At 34.4% G+C, this 18,416-nt stretch overlaps 1 protein-coding gene and 1 pseudogene across 1 annotated transcript in view; one reads left to right on the top strand and one right to left on the bottom strand.

The window, feature by feature from the left end:
• The window catches only part of ADGRL4 (adhesion G protein-coupled receptor L4), a 110,674-nt gene that overhangs the window by 29,249 nt on the left and 63,009 nt on the right, over positions 1–18,416 (bottom strand). Inside the window, exons 4-13 of the mRNA XM_029949660.1 lie at positions 15,130–15,279; positions 14,529–14,599; positions 13,357–13,536; positions 13,062–13,245; positions 11,933–12,049; positions 6,764–6,969; positions 4,431–4,604; positions 2,821–3,024; positions 601–821; positions 411–477 (exon numbers count right to left, since the gene is read on the bottom strand). Coding sequence (XP_029805520.1) covers positions 411–477; positions 601–821; positions 2,821–3,024; positions 4,431–4,604; positions 6,764–6,969; positions 11,933–12,049; positions 13,062–13,245; positions 13,357–13,536; positions 14,529–14,599; positions 15,130–15,279 — 1,574 coding nt within the window. The remainder of the gene's footprint in view (positions 1–410; positions 478–600; positions 822–2,820; positions 3,025–4,430; positions 4,605–6,763; positions 6,970–11,932; positions 12,050–13,061; positions 13,246–13,356; positions 13,537–14,528; positions 14,600–15,129; positions 15,280–18,416) is intronic.
• LOC115299402 lies at positions 8,461–9,045 on the top strand (annotated as a pseudogene).

Raw genomic sequence — 18,416 nt, 5'->3', positions numbered from 1 at the left:
CAGGGTACATACAGATGATGAAACTATGAAGATAACAGTCTAATCTTGAGAGATCACTGATCATTGATAAAAGATTAAATCATGTAAACATCTGAAATGCCAGATTCTCAGCTGGCTGGCAAACTCTCAGTCTTGAAGTGTGAGGAGACACTACTGATAAGTAGTGCTTTTCCTATATGTTATGCATAAATATAATCCTCCTCCAGAAGAGGCAGATGAATTTTAATACCTCTGATTTTGAGATGTATATATATGTATTTTTTCTCAATATTGATGCAATATGTGTAAAATGTTAAAAAAGGATATCTGTAAAGTGCTCAAAATTATTGTTTTCCCTCAGAGTAATGCCCGATTGCTGAGAATTTTAATCATCACTGTTTAGAACTTGAACCAACTTTAAATATACGTACAAGAATGATTAGACATGCTGGTCCTATAAAACTCCAAATAAAGTTGTTTTCTGTGCTAAGCCAACATCTGAAAAGTAAACAATAAATCTATAAATATGTTTGTATGTACTTCACAAAGCAACATTTTCAATGATACACAACGCATATTCAGAATTGCATTTCAAATACTTATGAGATCATTTTAACTTACACTTTGGTGGTGCCATAATATCTGTATCCTAGTGATGCTGAAAATGCAACTACCACAGCTGGGCTGAGATAGCCAAAGATATAAAAATTCTTGTGCAAAAATCCCTTGTTGTAGATGACGCCCACAACAATGAGATAGAGGTGTATGCCTTCAATGCACATCCATGCAAAGGCAGCTAAAAAGAAATAATGCAGCAGCCCAGCAATGATTGAACAGAAGAGCTGGAAATCAAAGAAAGAAAGGAACCATAATAAGCAGTGTTTGCTTTAACATTAGCGTAACATAACATCCTGACTTTCTCCATAATTTATGCCACGTGAAAGAATGCTTGATCACATTAAAATGTCTGCATCGAGCCCCACTTGCAGGTGAGTTCACCAATGTGAAGCAATCCTGTGATAGAACTTGAGTGACTGCTCTTGTCCAGAGTTACCCTTTTATACATTTATATTATGGGATCGGTTGTGGCTACATCACAGGTAAATGTGATATCTGTGTTATGATTTAAGTTGATTTCTGTTTTGGAGATGCCTTTATTCGCCTTAGTTTTATATTCATGATCAAGGAATGAAAATTATTGTTAATACCGTGTTAAATGAAATGTAATAAATATCTTGATTATCGTGGCAAACATTGAATTTACAAAAGGGACAATGGATAATATATTTCACAAAAAAGCATCCATTATGGAATCACTGTCAGTTGTAAGATTATCAGGTAAATTTGAGATGGATTTCAGTTAAATATTATTTATTAGTATTTACTTCACAAATAGAATTGGAGTTAAGCTTAGAAGAAATAATGGAAAAAGAAGTAGTTACACACTTTTGTATTAGTAGAATTAACAGTATCTATTGCTGGAAAGGGAACATAATTCATACTTACATACTGTTGTGCTTAATAAAAAGGAGTATAATCCAAGCATAATGTGATTACATACTATATTAGGGGGTACTATATATGGTTGGGAACAGAGAGATCACTGGTAATTAAAATGTGGGACCTACTTTAGTGAGGAATTGAGATTGAAATAGGTCTTGGAAATGGGAAGAACTTGATAGGTGAAACAGAATTGAAAGTAAACACGCTAAGGAATAGTTTTGGGTAAGGCTAATGGGGGGATGAAACTGATGGAAAAGTGGGCATAGGAGGATAGCGGGCGGTATATAAAATTCGCAAAACAACAACAACAACAACAACAAAACAGTTAAGAAGTTGGCCGTCTAGTGTATACTACTTAAAATAGATATTTAGTGTCAGAACCTAGTACCTAGGGGTGTCAGTACTTGAAAGATTTTTTAACAAGAATGCCAATATGGAGACAATTTAATGTTTTAGGACCATGAGAACACACTTCTCCAATCTCCACCTGGAGGGAGAGCAACTGACCTAGAGCTCCAGTAGTGGCACTAGGAAAGACATTGCCAAGTTCGTTTCCCACAGACTGATGCTACTATCACCTTCCTTTTCTTGAGACACAGACTTTGGCTCAAGGTCTTCTCAAAGGACTCCTTGACAACCATGCTGAACTTCCCTGAAAAGTGCACTGCTGTGGGAAACACTTCCATCTACTTGTCCTTCCTTCTTTCTTTCCTTTACTCCGGGCCAGACTTACATCTTGGTCTAATGACTTTCCAGTCTCTCTCTTCCCATTATCTCTCATCCATTCTGCCTAATTAATTGACTGCATGTTTAATTCCACTTTAATGCCTGCCCCTAGGAGCACCCAGACTGACACAATATAGAAACTGGTAAGGCCCTAGATCAATAATAGTAGGAAACAGGCTGTTAGGAAAGTGCAACGACTAAGTGGAGCCTATTTCTCACAGTTCGACTTATGAACCCAGTTGCTTTTATGTTTAGTTCCTATGTTAAGAAAAACTTTTTAATTCCAATTCTTACTCTGTCCCTTTTGCCTTTGTTTAATGCCCAGGTAAGCACACAACAAAACAAATGAACAAACAAACAAGTTATTTCTTCAGTTTGTAGCAAAGTTTTCACTTGTTCAAATGGTTCATCATAACAAGGGACACTGCTCTGAATGGAATTGAGAGCAGGTTTTAGTTATGTTAACATGAGCAAACTTAGAAAAGAGTTAGGAACAACATATACAGTATGTTTGCTCATTAAACTTTTAATTATAATTCATGATTCCATGACATTTATATTTAGGAAAGAAAAATATTAGGAAATAAAAATAGAGAAGAGAGATCTACATACCTTATTACTATTTATATTGATCCCAACCAAGAAAACAAGTTCAGCAAGGAATAGGTTACAGCAGAGATTTTTGTGAATTGTCGTTCTGGTGCTTTGAATTTCACTGAAGAACCAGAAGGTAAAAATGCATATGGCAAGGCAAATCAGTGAGATAATTATTCCTAGTTGAGTGATCCTTGTAAGAATATTATAATCTTTAATACCCTAAGGGAAAATAATAATAAAGCTGTTAAGAGAATAACTCAGTAACTTGTCAAAGGCACTACAACATATAATGAACTTCCTTTTTGGGTGAAACATTAATCCAAATGTTCATAAAAATGTAAAAGTACAAATGTGAATTTAGATGAGAAAAATTTTGTACCTTTGAAAATGCTCAATATTCAGAAAACTGATATAAATCATGTAGCACTTTAAAAGTTCTGCAATTAGTGATTTTTTTTCTGGGAATAGTATATATTAGTATATGGTTTAACAATGTTATCATCACCAGTTTCATGATATTAGGAAGGCAATTCATTATTGTAATGTGAAAATGTTAATTAAAACAGATTTATCAATGGTAATAACAAGTCTTATTTCTATGCAGCAATTCATCTAAAACACATTAAACAAAGGTATCAGAAATGCTAAATATACAGAACATCAAAATAGTAAAGTTGAAAGACTTTGAAATGGAAAAGTTGGTTTTATTCTAACCAGATGAATATTTATATTTTATATACAGAGTAGAGGCTTCTTTCCTCACTTAACATTCAGGGGAAAAAAGTCTTTATGACTGACATTATGGTTAGGTAGATCTATTTGGCCACTTTTTATATTTGATGAATTCTCAGTAGACATGGAAACTAACCTGATATTTAACAAAACTTATGACTCAGAGATATAAAATAAGAAATTATATAACATAAAAGAAAGATACTAATAAGATGAGATACACAGCATGAAGCTATTCACTGTAGAGAGATATCTCATGTCTAAAAATCTTGTAGAGTTCTATATTATTAAAACATGTATCAGGTATAAATATGCTAATACTTATTGGCCAGGTGTCAAACATTTTTACCTAATTTGTAATCCATAAAAATAAACCCTCAAGACAAAAGCAAATGCCCTTAAAGACCATAATACATTAAAATGTATAAGTGAGCTTTTTCCATATCATACTTACTTATTTATAATATAATTTATTGTCAAATTGGCTAACATACAGTGTATAAAATGTGCTCTTGCCTTTTGGAGTAGATTCCCATGGTTCATCGCTTACATTCAACACCCAGTGCTCATCACAAGTGCCCTCCTCAATGCCCAGCACCCATTTACCCCTCTCCCCAACCCCCATCCCCATCAAAAGCAACATAAGAGTCAATGGATAGATATTTAATACACAATCTACTAGCTATTATAGACTAGATAAGTCCTAGACATCTTTAGGTTATTGCAGGTAAGAAAGCAAAGATTAAAAATGACAATGTTGGGGCTTTATCAATTAACTAAATCTGATATTTACACCCAAAGAAACATAAAAAATTAATTCTCTTTACTGACATAACCAAGAAAAAAGAAGAAAATCGGCAGGTTTATAAATATAAAATGGAAAATTATCTTACAATGGAAGGACCAGAAGACATCAAAATTGCAAAATGTGTCAGATGGTTGCAGCGGCATGAGGTATGGGTGTCATTTGAGAAGGTCAGCTCACAGCCCTCCAAAGACCAACTACCATTCATGGTGTCAGATGAGTAGTTCCAAAATGCACACTGACTCCTATACTTATCTGTGGTCTGAGAAAGAAACATTTTACTGATGGAAAAAAGAGAAAATATATATACATCTAGTATCACATTTGTCATATTTAATATGCCATTTTGTATGTCAATATAATTAACACCATGCCTAAAAAGTAAAGTATAAAATCAATGTTAATAAATGCATACCACTGTTTTGCGGAGGGATTGAAGTTATGACAACAATGCTATATTTTATCAATTTCCGTGTCACAAAAGTAGTTGCGAGAATTACTTATTATTAAAAGAGATCATTTAGAATAGTGCATGTCACGTAATTATCATGCAACCATTGGGTATATACTGGATATTAGTCATTGACCCAAGTACTAAAAATACAATACTGAACAAGACAGGAAAACTATTTGCATTATTGATTCTATATTCTCATGAGATGAAAAATGATTAAATAAGAAAAATAAACCAGAGTAAGGAAAAAGAAAGCAGTTGAGGTTGGTCTGAGGAGGTCTTAGGAGATGATATTAAAGCATATTCCTCAATGAAGTTAGAGAGTATAAACCCCGAAGACTGGGGAACAGAAGGATCCAGTTGGAATGGAAAATGAAAAAGCTCTGAGTTGAAACTGAATAGGAATCTTCCAGAAGCATCTAGAAGAAATGGTAGTTAGGGTAGAGCAAATGAGATAAAGAACAGTTGAAGACAAGATCAGAGATAGGGTCTGGTCACATAGACTACAGGATGGTTGTTTAATAAATAGAGTTCTCTTTACCATATATTTATATTAAGTAAGCACAACATAATACTATTATGACAACTACTTTAATTGAGAAGTATATATTAATTGGTAAAATTACAAATAAATTATCAGGGAATCAGGAAACAAGGTGTTATATAGGAGATAGCTTCTATTTTTTTTAGGAAAAACATAGGACTCAAATTTTTTCCTTAGGAAGAGGGAAACCATGAATTAATAAGTGTGTGGTCCAAAGAAAGTGATAAAATTTCATAGTGATCATTAATCGAATGGATAAAAGATTTGAACACAGAGGAAGATTAAGGACAATCAATTTTCCCATTAATTTTGGTGAAGAATTTTTATTTAAGTTTGCGTTGTGTTGTGTTGTGTTTTGTCATTGTGTCAGAGATGGTGAACTGGGTTGTCCTTGGCATTTCTTCAGCTGCCAAGACATTCTACTATTAAAAAGTACAGAAAAACCATCAGACTATGTGAAAGAACAATGTTTTGTTTCTAGTGTCAGAATGTCATTCAGCATTTGAAAATAACTAAATGTTGTTTCCATTCTTAAAACATTTCACATCTTCTTTTACACGAACATAATGGCTACAAATGTTTAGTTTGAGCTACTATTTTCTTGTATTTTCTATACATTTAGTTTCTTTTTATGTTAGATGTCTGTAGTTAAAGTGACACATTTGTATTGTGTGTAAGCATATATGTTCTTTTAGTCCCCTCTCTATCCCATAAACATGCAAATACACTGTCCAGCTTCAAGACTCTCCAAATGGAGCATTAAAGGTAGTTTATTCAGGCACTAGGATTGAAATTCTATTGGAAGTCCAGGAAATCATCAAAAGCAGCGAATAATCTATAATTTTAGTTTCCTCATTCATTTTTAGGTTTATAAAAATAGCTTTTCTAATGTTTATTATATTAGAGTTGTAATTATATAGAAGCTTGAAAAAGATTTAGAATAACAATAAAAGGGTAAAATGGTCTCAGTTAATTTCTTTATGAAATAGTAAACTTCTCTGTGATTTTACTTTAATCAGCATCTAAATCCCTGTGGCAAACATTATTTCAAATGGCAATTATTAATCAAACATCTCTGTCATTACCCAAATGACATTTATCTCTTTGACTCTGATTCATTTTTATAACTCATTCATAAAAGGTCCAGAGACTTCCAAAATGAATGATGTAATTAAAAATAAAACTAAAATATAGCTTAATTTCAGAGAATCAAATGTGTAAAATTCCTTGATATTTATTAGAAAGTTTACAGAGCAATGAAAGTAAAACCCCATTTTATAGAAAAATGAGTAAAACTACTTTACTCTTTTATTTCAATTTTTAAACTCAAGAATTCACATATAATTAAAGTGACACAATAAAAATGTTCACTTCTCCAAATGTTTCACAATCATAACCAAAAGTCACCAGAAAAACAGCTTACCTTTACGTGACTTAGTGTAAATGTTATTTTTTCAAGTTCATACAGTGTGGGTGGGTTCGAGCTAATAGAGACTGAAATCACTGAAGAAATGACTCTTTCTTCCTCTTCAGAATTATCATAGCTTTGAGGTTTCAATAAGAAGTTGTCAGATGATGAAAACAAGGGACCAATACTCTTATAATATAAAAATGCAACTGCAACATTGCCTATGAATCAAATAAGTGCATTTAGTGAAATTATTATAAAAATACATATTTAAGCTTTCAAACATAAGAATTTAACCATCAAAATTTTTACTCAAAGGCAGTCAGACAAACACCTGGACACTAATATGTGGGTCATAATAAGCCCATGTCTATATAATCAAATCATATTAAGACATATTCTTTGACCTCTGTGACTCTGAAACTGATCATGGACTATAGCCTGCCCTTTGCACAAGCTATATTTAGAAGAAAAATAGTCCTAGATAAATGCATATCCAACTCCTAAGAATACAGATGTGAAATGTATTCACTTAAAAGATAAAATTTTTTATCTTTGCTATGCAAATATAAGAATTAGAAAGACAGTGGAAGAAAATTATCACTGACTTAGAGTATTCAGGAAGTTTAGAATTAAACAAGTTGTCAGATGCCATTGAGTTCCACCTCATGCCTTCTGAAATGTTTCTTATTTAATATTGATAACATATAGTTATGCAGTCTCGGGGCAAGAAATTTATTTCCTGGCCAGGCAGCCATTTATCTGTGCCCCCTAACAGTCTCCAAATGCAGTAGATCCATGTATAACCCAGCATGAGAAATGCAACCTTATCAATACAGATTATCATGTGACTATTTTTCCCCTAGCCTAGACACTACACCTATATTAATGGATCTCATATTGTCTTGGTTTTTGAAGCAGTTCATTATTACTGATTTAAGTGTGTGAACAACTCAAAATCTAGATCAATTATCTTTTTAAAATTCCTCTTGCCGCTTAGATCATACACCTCCACTACTTGTTGCACAGAATTATGGACACTAAATTTATTTATTTTAATGTTTTTAAATTTATTTTTGATACAGAGAGAGACAGAGCATGAGGGGGGGGGGCAGAGAGAGAGAAGGAGACACAGAACCGGAAGCAGGCTCCAGGCTCTGAGCTAGCTGCCAGCACAGAGCCCGATGTGGGGCTTGAACCCACGAACGTGAGATCTGACCTGAGCTGAAGTCAGAGGCTTAACCGACTGAGCCACCCAGGTGCCCTATGGACACTAAATTTAGAACTTTGCATTCTGAATTTACTCTTGGAATCAAAAGTTCTGGTTTCAGTCATTGCTCCTACTTGTGTGGCTATGGATAAATTGCTTTGAACCTCAGCTTCCCTTATAAAATGATAATAATAATACTCACTGTAGCTACTTACTAGGATAAGGTGAAGACAAATTAAATAACACGAGTCTTCTGTAAAATTTAATGTGCTACGGTCATATAATTACTGTCATATTTATTAACTAGGAACATTACATGTTTGCTTTAGATGACTGGGACACCTTGCAAAGAACTCTATATTTGTTCCCTCAAATTTATGACACTGGCGAATAATGTGACAGGCACCAATCAGTCAAAACCACAAATACCAATGTTGATCATGTCATTAAAAAAACCCCAAAGAACTGTGCCCTCTGGCTTCCATCTTGCATCACCGCGTGTATGCACCTAATCTCAGCTGGTCTTGCCAAGACCCCACACTGCCAACGCTACACCCCTCACGCTGTCCCATTTCCACTCCCACAAGCTGAAAGAAACTTGAACCAGGAGAGACTCGTTAAACTGTGCACTGGGAAAGGAACTGCTTGCTTAAAGAAGGTGGTTCACAAGCATGAAGGAACTGCTTGCTTATCATCTGCAACCGCAGATGATAAAAAACTTCAGTTCTCCTTAGAGAAGCTAGGGGTAAACAATACCTCGGTACTGAAGAAGTGATGGTGTTCACAAATCCAGGACCAGTGTTCCACTTTAATAAGCCTAAAGTTCAGGCATCCCTGGCAGCAAACCCTTCCACCATCACAGGCCACGCTGAGACGAGGCAGCTGGCAGAAATCCTACCCGGTGGGTGTGTTAAACCAACTTGGTGCAGACAGTCTGACCAGTGTAAGCAGACTGGCTGAAGCTCTGGCCACACAGTCTGTGGCTGGAGAAGCACCACTTGCTACCAGAGAGGATGAGGAGGAGAATGAAGTTCCAGATCTTGTGGAGAACTTTGGTGAAGCCACCAAGAATGAGGCAAACTTCTGAGTCAACTTCTGAAGAAGAAAAAACTTGAAGAAGTTATTGGGGGCTGCTGTTTCGATCTTCTATTTTAAGCTTATTTTTATTTGTTTTGGGCGAGAGCAAGTTGGGGAAGGGCAGAGAGAGAGGAAGATGGAATCCCTAGCAGGCTGTGCACTGAGAGAGCCTGATGTGCGACTCGGACTCACAAACCTTGAGATCATGATCTGCGGCAAAATTAGGAGTCCAAAGCTTAACCCACTGAGCCACCCAGGTGCCCCGGGAGCTGCTATTTTATATCATGACTGCTTTTTAAAATTTTGTTCATGGATCTGATAAAATCTAGATCTCTCTGATGTATTTGAGCCTGAGCCCCTTGGATGCTGCAGCTATTTTCAGTGTTTGCTTATACACAATTCATTCTTTGGAGCTAATGAAGCTGAAGAAACCTGGGAATAGAGTTGGAAACAAGGCTAATTAAGAGAAAACCCTCCAAAAAAAGAACCGTGATACAAACCTAAGTCTCTCCACATCATAATATCATACTAATGGATAATATTTTTGGATACTGTTATGGGTATGTGAGCTAGACATTGCCAAAGTATACCATGATTCATGTTTTCTGTCATATCTAAAAAGAGATCACAAGAAAAGAAACATCGCTAAGAGGTTGCTGAAATCTATGTGTATTAAATAAAAGAATTTTCCTGAACTGTCAGCTTAAGAAAACTTATATCGAAAAAGAAATGAAGTTAGTCTCACATGGTTGGCTAGTGACAATATGAGGACTCTGAGTGAGGGTCCAGCCTTGGCTGTGGACAAACCAGGGCCTGAAGCAGGATCTGAAAACCCTTTAGGTCAACTCGACCCTGTCTGGTGGATGAACCAGTTCAGGTCCCAGTGACTTCTCAGAAGTTGCAGTAAAGGGTGGTCCAAAACCAAACGAAGCCCCAAAATGATAAGTTGGATTTTTAATATCTATTAATCATTCCTTTCCTTTCTCAAGGAAAATATTTAACATCAAAATTTGACTTGTCATAAAATGTGATTCTTGCGGTACAGAATGCTCCCAAAACCATTGTTACTTCTGTTCTGAGTATTGTTTCAGTATTTGTCCATTGTCCTTGTCTGAACCTCTTCTAATTCTTATGATTTCTCACTAAATCTCAGCCTGATCTAGCTTTCAAGTCTTTTATCAGGTATGTACCTTCATTCAATAAATGAAGGGTTCATTTGCTAATGACAAGAACTACAATTCAGTCTATAAAAAAGACTAAATATCTACCTATTTCTCCATAAACCTCCCTTATATTTCTATGAATGACAATATGCAGATTTTAACTTGAAGCCTGTGTTTTACTAATGGATTTTTATCGGTAAATGAATCATCACATGTAAATATTACAGAGCAGATTTTATCAGTTTGTTAGACTTGCCCTTATTTTTAAGATACAGTCCTTACGGAAATCAAATTTTCTCCCTGTGCTTTATTGAGAGCTGATATTATGGTCTCTTTCAAGTGTCAGAGTTTGCATGGGTGACCTTCAAATATAACAAAGCTATCATACAGACAGGATCTCTTCGAGATATTAATTCCAGGACAGTTTCATCATCTGTCACTATAATAAGTATTGTCAATGGCTTTATTCTCAACTTTTAAACACTACTTGAATTGTCTTTGAAATTTCAATTTCAATTTTCAATCTGTGGATTTGCTCCTAAAAATTATATGTGTCCTTGGTGAATTAGAATATGATGTAATAAGGTAAGAGCCTTGAGTTCAAGATACAGCCTAGTTATTTTTTCTTTGTTTTGTGGCCTTCTGTTCCTTACTATTGTATTAAAAGTGACACACACACAAAAAGAGGACAATGTCAACAGATTAGGGAAAAATCCCATACTAGTGTTATACAAATTTTTTAAAAGATATTCTTCTGAGAACGGATGTGCAGAATGTTAAAAAAATAAAGACACATCCATTTATGAAATGATGTCTATAAAAGAAACCACATGTGTGTTATTAAAAAATCCTTTTCATTTTTATTTATGACCACCCACATATTCTTTGAGGATCCATTATAATTCATGTTTTCTCTAGGTACTATCTTTTGACCTGTATGAAAATGAAGACAATTCTTCTATGGCAGAGATTTTTTTTTTCTAAGTGCATTGAATTAAGAGAGCAGATGCTGCTTGCTTGCCTAGGTTAGATGACACGGAAAAGCTAGTCAGGGTTGATTTCTTTGTTAACTTTATTCCTACTAGTACTGGTTCTGTATTACTTGTTGTGAATGGGGACAAATCCATTAACTTCATTGTGCCTTCATTCCATTAGCCAGAAAATGAGGAAACTAAGTTAGATAATTATCAAGTTGCCTGCTAGTACTGGTATTTTCTGTCCCCATCCTAAGAAATCCTGCCAGTTGAAAAGTTTACTGTACAAAGACCAGGAAATGACAAGTGAGAAAGAAATCCAAGCCTAACAACTTTCTGTCTTTCTGAACATTATCTGTCTTCCTCACACAATCACAAATTCAGTCTCCCGATAAGGAATATGAAGCACTGGTAAAGAAGAAATACTAAAAGAATTCTATGCAAATTATAGCACCTATGACTGCTGCGAAACAAGGAATAAAATGACAGTCCCTTTATATATTTCATCAGAATTTCAACAATATCAGACAGTTTCAGAGACTGGGCATTAGACAAGAAGGATATAGATATTGTCAGCTAAAATTCTCACCACGTATTTATATTGCAATGAAAATCTCAAGTACAAATACAGAAATTTTGTATGGAAACATCAAATATTTCCTATAGGAAACCACATGGGTACATATGATACAATCAAAGGCATGATAAGTATTTATTGCAAATCACTGACATATTGAACGTAAGACTATCAAAATCTTACCATATGTATCATAGGCAGCTTTTCTCTTTGGAAATATCTTTATATAATCGCCATCCACATTCATATGGGGATGAATATGTTTCATGTGATTTGAATCAAAATAGAAAGCTTTGAGAGCTGAAACAGAAGCCATAAAAATAATAAATTTGAAATTAGTTTAATCAATGTTATTTGTTTAGTTAGGGACAATGTTATCCATCATTATTGTATTTCACTTTTTTTATGGCAGGTAGAACAAACATATTCTGAATATGCTTGGACTTTATATCTTAAAAATCAAACTCAAGTTTTAACTTTTTGATTCCACCATAGCATTCATGGTTTAATTTACTCTTTATTGAATTAAATAAAAGACAAGATATATACACAAGGGAGCTATTACTAAATCAAAGACAAGCAACCACAATGTTTTAGAAAATGCTATCTATAATATAATTTATATATGGAGAGTGATTGAATTAAATTCTTGAGTGATAATTTCCTTACGTGGGGTGGTTCATCTTTCTTCTGCAAGAACATTACAGAAATGCAAGGACCCTATATATATTTATAAAGCTTGCTACTTTAATTTTGAGTAAGTGGTTAAATCATCATATGAGATAGTCATTTTTGCTTACTTACTATTGTTCAGCAAGAGGTCACCCAGACAATATACATGAATGCAGTGATTATGATAAAATATACTTTGTTTCCTCAGAACTTTATAGGCATCTTCAGTTTGATTCAAGATGCTGAATGTTCTAAGTATAAGATTGCTTGAAGCAAGAACCATTCTAATTTGCTATGTTGATTGCTTTATATCAGAAAATCTGTCTAGAACTATCTTTGGTTAAGGTAAACCCTACCAAGTCCTGGGATGACTAACTCAAAATGACAAGGGAGTATATTTTACTCTGAGCACTTAAATAGCTCAGGAATAAGAGGAGGTGCAGAAGGTAGGAAGGAGGCTTATTCATTCTTTTAATTCATACTTCATTCATATGGCTCTTGTAATGTGCATTGTCATTCATTTCTGCATTGATAAAACAGCTGCCAAGTTAATTAGCTGTATTTTAAATACTTTCTTTCCCTTTTTAGGATGGCTTGTTTGGCAAACACTATTATTTTGAAATTGATCTTGGCTTCTTACCTATATCACTTGCATTAGTCTCGAACTGAGTGGTCTTTTGGAAGTTCTGAGCTATCCGTAAGGTAGCCTGTTCAGTAGCATGCATCAGTTTTGCAAGATGAGTTCTTCTACGATTCGTAGGTAACTTGTCCCAAACTATAAATGTGTCCTTTTGAACAAAATTATTCACAGTTTTTAGAAATTCCTGTTGAAAAAAAATAGTGTGTCTTTTAAAAATGTTGGAATCTTACATGAAACACAGATGTAAAGAAAGTTTAAAGGTCGGTTATATGGAATTAAAGCTCAATATACTTACCGTAAGAGTTGAATTAAAAAGAGTGTCCTTGGCTGAATTAGTGCTGTTCATGTCACCCAGTAAAGGGGATGATTCAGATAATATTTCTATGTATGTAATTATATCCATTGGAGAAAGATCTTTCACAGAATTTCTATAGACTTCTTGTAGCAAAGCCACAGGTTCTTTTATGTGTCTAATCTGTACAAAAATGAGAAAGAAACCAAATTAGAGTACTAGAAGGGCTTTTCAAGAATGTCAAATTTATCCTAAGTTTGTTTTTCTTGTGCTATATTTTAGTAAGTTATCAGACTACACTAAACCATAACATACAGCACTGAAACTTGAAATTATTTACAAAGGGTTAGCAAATAAAAAGCACAGAAATTACTTTGGAAATGAAACAGCATGCTCAAACTAATAACCTTTAAACATTAGCTATTAGAAATGATGATAAATTGTTACTTAATTCGAATTAGATTTTAATCAACCAGAGAAAATTCTTTACAATGTGATACATTGGAAATTTGCTTTTAGTTGATTATTAGTCATGTTGAGAACTACACTTTCAATCACATGACAATAATTTTGTGACTGTCCTACTTTATTTACTTTTTGAAATATTTCCTTTGAAGTACAAAATCTAGTTGCATTCATTATGTCTTCTTCAAATGTGGGAATGGGCCTGGGGTCAAAGTATGTTTTTACTATTTTATTCATCACCTTCCTTTGTATGTTGAGAAAAATATTTCCAGTATACTAAAAAGTAATATATGTTAAGTATCTAAAAGTCTTTAATGTTTTGGGCATTTTTCAGATTGCTCCTTTCTATGACTCAAACAAATTATATAAATACTTTAGACGCTAGAAGCAGATCAACTGGTCATTACTTTTTTTTTAATGTTTATTTATTTTGATTGAGAGAGGGGGACAGTGCTAGCGTGGGGAAGGGGCAGAGAGAGAAGGACAGAGAGAGTCCCAAGCAGGCTCCACATTGTCAGCGTGGATCCCGATACTGTACTTGATCTCATGAACTGTGAGATCATGACCTGAGCTGGAGTTGGATACTTAACTGACTCAGCCACCCAGGTTCCCTGATTGTTCATCTTTTTTAAAATGTGATGTAGGAAAGATTTTAACAGAAACCAAAATGTCAAAATATACTAAATTCTGAATCCAATTAGTTTACTTACTTTTGTTAATGTTCTATCAATGTTTGCAGCAACACAGGCATTATCTAGATGGCAGTCTGAACTCACATTTTCTGTAGAAAAAGAAAACAGACTATACAGCAAATTTTTAAAAATACTTTTTTCTAAGATGATTATGTTAATTCTAATAATTTTGCTCCCTTAGTTAAATATTAAAAACACATTCCTAACACTTGAGTTTTGTTTTCATTTTTTGTTTTATTCATTAATGTGTATTTACTTTTCATTATTTCAAAAATCTTACTCAATAAAATACACAATGTTTACTTTCATTGCATTTGTTTATTTTTCTTTATTTAGTTTTATCTATTTAGTTTTTATTCATTAAAGTACACACTATTTTATGGAAAAATGGAAGAGTGTAGTCACCCTGTGGAATAAAGTATGTTAAGTACATGAAGCATATGGTCTATCTTTTCCACTAAATAAAGCAATACCATTTTCTTATTTCATTTTATAGACAATTTAAAGGGATACTGGCAAATTTCTTAGACGATGTAGTTCTTTGCATACTTCACTACTGTGCAGTATTATATTTTATACAGTTCTTTGATAATACATAACATTTCACAGTATAATTTACCTTGGCAGTAAGTGCCATCATTAGGCGTGAACTGTGATTTTCCTGTGGATGTCTGATAACCTTCCTTGCAGGAGCAATTATACCCTCCATCCACGTTTTCACACACCGCATGATCACCACAGGCAGCAGGTCCACTGCACTCATCTATATCTGGAAATATTTAAAACATTAAATTTTTTATTTACTGCTTACACCGTTGCTACCTCGCTGATACAATATTAGGTGCAGTTAGTGAACTCATATCAAATTTTACAAGAAAGCAAGGAAAATTCCATCATTTGGAAAATGACAGAGCAAACTTAGCCCCCTATCAATTTTTTTAAAACCCTGATTTGGCCAATCCATTTTGAAAGTTAAAAAATGTCGTTCATGGACCAACCAAACTCTTGAATTATTTTCTGAATAGAATGATTCATCTCCAAAGCCACTAAATTAATTTCCATAATTGACAATTTTAACACTTAGTCCTAATTTAATAAAAAGCCAATTTGTTAAATACATCTAAAATTCCTTGTTTTGTGGTATTACAGTACACTCAATTTAGGGTAACCTATAGGGTAAAAAAGAATAGCCCACTTTCTTTCCAAAGCTTCATTTTTGTATGTCAGTTATCCTAAGAATTAGCAGAATGTGTGCTGTAACTCCCTTACGTTTTACCACAACTTATTTATTACTTTCGTCCAGGTTATATTTTACTATGGTTCTTAATACACAGGCATCATAGATAAAGTAACAAATTGTGCAGAATTAAGACTTAGATTTTCAGTAGCCGTATATCAAAGTCACAAAAAAATGTTAGGTTTTAAGCTCACATAATTTATATTCTTAATTTAAAATTTCACATACTGCAGTGAACTATGTCTTGAAGTTATAAATGCAGTATATATACTCTGCCAGTAGGCAGAGTTCCAATAGGGAATGCTTCCAAGGAACTGAAGAGTCCAGATCATTACCTTAAACTCATGCAAAGATTTTTGTATTCCCAGTCTGGCTCTGACATCTTAGAGATATTCTGTGTTAGATTAATGAATAAGCCTGTAATCTTAAGTAGAAAATTTGATTAAAAAAACCTAACAGAGTGCCACAATACTGTTTTCCATAGAAAAGGGGGGAGTAATCATGGTCCAATTTAAAAGAACATCTAGCCAGCTATCTTAAAAGTAGCTGATCCTAACCTCTCACTTCGAAAAGGTAATGAAGGCACAGAATACCATTAAAAATTGAGCCACCCAAACCTGGAACTGACAGTAAACCGCTCCATAGTTCTGAAAGAAATTTCTATTAGCTAGAAAGGCAATGGCATGAGATTTAAGAAGACAATTCACAGCCCTAAAAAAAAAAAAAAGCAAGTTCCTTATTCTTCTGCCAAATCTATTCGTAATCAGTCTGACCCAGAAGTCCAAGTATACTACCTTTAAAGAAACAGGAATATTGTCCTGGAAACCTCAACATCTTCCTCTCATTTCTGTGTATGTGTGTTTAAAGACTGCCGCTCTACACACATGCACGCATGTGCACACACACACACACACCCAAAGACAGAAAATAAAGTAGGTGATGAACAAAAGCAGATTGACTCTTAAGATATGGTGAACCATCCACTAAATGATTGCAGGTTAGGGTAAAGAAAAGAAGCCAGGTAGAAGTGCAGACTAGCGTTATTATTTTTCATAAAATCAATGAAGTGAGAAAAAATATATACAAAAACTAAAGAGCATTTTTTTTTTCTGGAGCAAGGCTGAAGAAATAGCATGGACTGTATCCAAATGGGGACTTCACCCCAGTGGAGATGTGAACAGACCCATGTGATATACATAAATAGAACCGTTTCTTTCATGAATAAGAAACATTTGTTTTCTGAATGCTCATGTTTCATATTTTTATTTTATTTTATTTTATGGTTTTTTTTAATGTTTATTTATTTTTGAGAGAGAGAGAGTGAGTGTGTGAGCAGGGGAGGGGCAGGGAGAGAGGGAGACACAGAATCCAAAGCAGGCTCCAGGCTCTGAGCTTTAAGCACAGAGCCCGAAGTGGGGCTAGAACTCATGAACCACAAGATCATGACCTGAGCTAAAGTCAAATGCTTAACCAACTGAGCCACCTAGGCACCCCATGCCCATGTTTCATATTTTAGATGCCTCATATGGCTAACAGGAAATGGGGTGTTGATCTCTCTTAATTTTAAAAATGTTTAAAGGTGCAACTTTTCTTGGTAGCTTTGTCCCAAACCCAATGTCTAAGCAGCATACAAATCTTCGCAAATTCAATTTCCACCCACTCTCATGCATTTTGGACACAGGTATATACAATCTTGGTGCTCATAACTGATGGTGTTTCCATTTTTCCTTGTGCATTTTCTATGCCTATGGTACTTGCTGGGATCTCTGCTCTAGTTCAAGCCTTCCTACCACCTCACTTTCCTAGTTATTATCCCAGAATGTCAGCTGTGGACCATGTAGGGTATTTCAACTTCTAAATTCACCAAGTGACAAAACAGTAATCCATAAAAATAGTAAGGAGGTTGTATCTTGGGAGGCCAGCATTCAAGATTAGCATTATGCAAATGTTTATATTCTGACTCCAAATGTTATACAATAATATTAATTAACTTACCAAAGTAATGCTTTGCAAATCTTAATCATCCCAGCAAAGGACTGTTTTCCAAATTGTTTACACTTTCTTGCTTATGCTTTTTGTTTTTGTAACTTATTTACTAAAATGTGGAAGTGAGGTTTGCTGAATTTAATATCCTTCTCACTCTGTGCCTCAGTAATCGAGTTTATGGAATCGAACCTACCTCATAATGGAGTGTGTGACTACAACCGGCTTTGTACCACAGTAGTCAAAAAGCTTCTACTATTTTTGGGATGTCACTCTCTGCCCCCCGCTACCTAGTCATGTAGAGAGAATCACAACATATCAAAAGAATGCCGTGCCCAAATGAGATGCAACTGGTTCAGCAAAATGAACGTGATTGTTCTTTTGCAGCAAGACCTACACTGACTTCTTTAGCATTCTCTTGCAGAGCCTCATTAGCTGATATCTAATAAAAACGCTATGTGTCCTTCTTCTTACAGGTAAAGGCCCTGTGGAAGATCTTAACTCAAATACCAGCTATAATACTCATTAGTTTTATGATTTGGGGTAATACTATCAAAATAACTTTTACTTCAGAAGAGTTCTGTTTTAAAACAAATGAGGAAATGTATGTGAAGGTGTTTTGAAGTAGTGCCCAAGATATAATAGGCCCAGTGATTCTATTTATACTGCGTGTTTTCTTAATAGCA

The sequence above is a fragment of the Suricata suricatta genome, chromosome 8, assembly GCF_006229205.1.
Source record: "Suricata suricatta isolate VVHF042 chromosome 8, meerkat_22Aug2017_6uvM2_HiC, whole genome shotgun sequence".
Lineage (NCBI taxonomy): Eukaryota > Metazoa > Chordata > Mammalia > Carnivora > Herpestidae > Suricata > Suricata suricatta.
The sequence above is the reverse complement of the archived record's forward strand: the minus strand, read 5'-3'. Positions and strand labels throughout refer to the sequence as shown.